This window comes from Sinocyclocheilus rhinocerous, unplaced genomic scaffold, assembly GCF_001515625.1.
Source record: "Sinocyclocheilus rhinocerous isolate Xijiao unplaced genomic scaffold, SAMN03320098_v1.1 scaffold835, whole genome shotgun sequence".
NCBI lineage: Eukaryota > Metazoa > Chordata > Actinopteri > Cypriniformes > Cyprinidae > Sinocyclocheilus > Sinocyclocheilus rhinocerous.
The window spans coordinates 1,298,255-1,301,585 of record NW_015647431.1 but is presented as its reverse complement, the minus strand read 5'-3'; the positions used below and the strand labels follow the sequence as shown (position 1 = coordinate 1,301,585).

At 37.3% G+C, this 3,331-nt stretch overlaps 1 protein-coding gene across 1 annotated transcript in view; it reads left to right on the top strand.

Annotated features, from left to right (window-relative positions):
• Positions 1-3,331, top strand: part of LOC107709080 (glutamate decarboxylase 1-like) — a 19,347-nt gene that overhangs the window by 3,817 nt on the left and 12,199 nt on the right. Inside the window, exons 4-6 of the mRNA XM_016513469.1 lie at positions 1,779-1,919; positions 2,535-2,764; positions 2,953-3,056. Of these exons, the coding sequence (XP_016368955.1) occupies positions 1,779-1,919; positions 2,535-2,764; positions 2,953-3,056 (475 nt within the window). The remainder of the gene's footprint in view (positions 1-1,778; positions 1,920-2,534; positions 2,765-2,952; positions 3,057-3,331) is intronic.

Below are 3,331 nucleotides of genomic sequence, written 5' to 3'. Positions count from 1 at the left end.
CTCTCTCTCTCTCTCTCTCTCTCTCTCTCTCTCTCTCTCTCAACTTGTCTTTTTACGCCACTGCTTTTTATAGGCTGCTAAAAGATGTGAGATCATCTGGATTTAATTTCGCCTGTGTTTCATTTTAAAAATGAACATGTCATGATAATTGTGCCCTGGTTATTGCAAAAACCACACGAAGCTAGTTAATAAAGTGTATATGCTATAATATACAAGAATCTACACACAAAATGGAAACTTGAATGTTCATTCTGTCATTAAAATTGTCATTCATATTCGTTTGTACCGCAGGGATAGATGGAACGTACGCGGATGCATAAAGAGAAAAAAAAAACTATAAATAATAAAAAAATATATATATTTTTTTTTTGGTCTCTTAAAAATTTAAAATTTCTTTTCTTTATGCGTTTATGTATTCCTTTATGTGTTTATTTCTTTGGAGAGAGCTCATGCAGAAATTGATTTTGGTTTAATTTAAAGAAACGAAAAGGAACGAAATTAATGTCTAATCCAGTGTGTGAACCATCTTTTATCATATTCAGCATATAGCAAGCTTACAGTAAATAATACAGTTATTTAATCGGAATGTATGTTTTATTTAAATTGCATGCACAATAAACATGCTTAACGTGCTTTGTGAAGACCAAAAAAAACTTTGGTCTTTAGCTTGAGAGAAAACAGGAAAATCAATTTTGATAGCCGCAATAAAATCGTGTCGCCTATTGATGTTCAGCGCATCGCCAAAGATTTACGACATCGAATAGTCATTAGCTCTTATCAGAACCGAGCCTGAATGAGAGAGATGGGCTGCATGGTGGGCAGAGGGGAGTATGAACGGGGGTCTGTTTTCTCTGATAATATTGTGTGATAGTCCTGCTCAGAATGAGAGAGATAACCGGCACGCAAAGACAACCGGGCCCCCGTGACCGAAAGACGGATGCTCTAAGGAAATATGCTGTTAAATATTGAGAAATATTCTGTATAATCTTACCAACCATCTGTGACTCATGTTTTACAGTATTTAGTAGCTCTAAGCAGTTCTCCGTATAAAACCAGTCAATACAAAATGTATTAATTATGAATGAAAATTATGCATATTTTGTATAACGATGGTATCTTACACTCTTAAAAATAAAGGAACAATTGATTAACCATTTTGGGTTCTCCAGAGAACCTTTCAGTGATCAGCTCTTAAAAGAACCATTTTTTGAATGCATTTTAAAAATCTAAAGAACGTTTTTCCATTATTAAGAACCTTAATCACTTTAAGGTTCTTGATGGAACCATCGATGCCTATAAAGAACCGTTATATTTAATAATGTAAGTGGGTCTTTCTGCTTTGCCTAAACCTGTTTGTCCATGATCATGTAAGATGCTCTAATAAAACATCCTCGATAGATTGGAGCTTCAGTCTAGTGAATGTGCCTGTCGGCATTTAATGGATCATCTAGTCAGTCAAGCGGAATCTGTGAAGCATGACAGACCCAACTCATCTGTGTTTCAACAGTGTTTCGTGATCCAAAAAACACACACCCTACATGTCCTCTGATGTCATGGCTACAGTAACACCTCTGAACCTCCACTAATCAATAAATAGCGCTGTCCTACTAAAACTCCCAACAGCTGGAATCACCCTTAGGTATAAATATCAGAGAGCAAACCTGCTGTTAGTTGCTTGTGTTAAGCAACTGGTTAGAGATAAAACTTTTTCCCTCTAGCATCCAGAATCAAGGCTGAGGATATGTTTTGCAATTCTTCCCCGTGTTGTAATGATGCAGGTTTCCTGCAGAAGAACAACAGTCTGGATGAGAAGAGTCGGATGGTGGGCTCCTTCAAGGAGAGCGCGAAGAACCAGATGTGTGACAACAGCGAGCGCTTCACGCGCGCAGAGACAGACTTCTCCAACCTGTTCGCTCGAGGTAACGACAAAACTCATTCTTAATGCTGTTTTCATACGCTGCTGTATATATGCACATATGATGTAGGCCTATATATGCCAGAAAGAGTTAAACTTCTGAATCTAATGCTTTCTTGCTTCATCTAAATCAAACAGAATATATATAGATAGATAGATAGATAGATAGATAGTAATAGTAAATAGTAAAAATATGTATTTATTTATTTATTGCTGATATTTTCACAAGTTGTCTCAGATGGACCCATTGACCAAGTGAAGATATCAGGAAAATATATATTTTAATATTTAATATATTTTTTTCTTTCCAACGTGTATTATCAGTAAAACTATTGAATTTTTATTTATTTTTTTCAAGATTTCAGATGAAAAGCATGTTGTGCTTCCATGCAAAAACGCATGATCAATGTCAGTCAGTACCTATAAGGCATGATCTTAAAATCTCTTCATTTTTAATTATAATTTTTCTTAATTATTTCGAAATCAGAACCAGGTATTTTTAAGTATTAGAAAAAAACAAATCCCTAATTTTCAGTGTGGTTTTTAGACTTTTCACCTCAACTAGCTGACTTTTGACCCCCATATGCTGACTCGCATATACTGACTCATTAAATTCCAGATCTGCTGCCTGCTAAAAATGGCGAGGAGCCCACAATCCAGTTTCTTCTTGAGGTCGTGGAGATCCTCACCAATTATGTGCGCAAGACCTTTGACAGATCCACCAAAGTGCTGGACTTCCATCACCCTCACCAGCTCCTGGAGGGGATGGAGGGCTTCAACCTGGAGCTGTCTGACCAACCAGAGTCGCTGGAGCAGATCCTGGTGGACTGCAGAGACACACTCAATTACTGTTTTTACTGTATTTCTGATCAAATAATTGCAGCCTGGTGAGCAGAAGAGACCTCTTTCAAAAACAAGCAAAAAAAAATCTTACTGACTTCAAACTTTTCAACATCAGTTGAAAGGTCTTTTGTTCTGGTTGGTTCATTTTATGATAAAGAGTATGTATTTGCAATTTGTACTTATAGCTCCTGGAAAATCTCTTCTCAGGTCATCCTAGATTCTTCAATCAGCTTTCATCTGGTCTGGATATCATCGGTCTGGCTGGAGAATGGCTCACCTCTACTGCCAACACTAACATGTGAGTTACTCAAATCCAGGGTATGTTTGAACGCTATGGCTCAAGGTGCTGTTTTTGTCAAGGCTGTATCGAGTGATGTGTCTGAATGCTGTAACCACCCCGCTGCCCTCCAGGCCTGTGAGATTGCATATTGATCAGCCCAGAAAGTTACACATTTCACTGCTGATATAAAGAGCAAATTGAAAGGAGCTGTTCTATTGGACATTTCTGTCTGATGAGTTGCTCATGCGATTTGCAAAGAAACGATAGTATAGATTGCACTGACACACTGAATA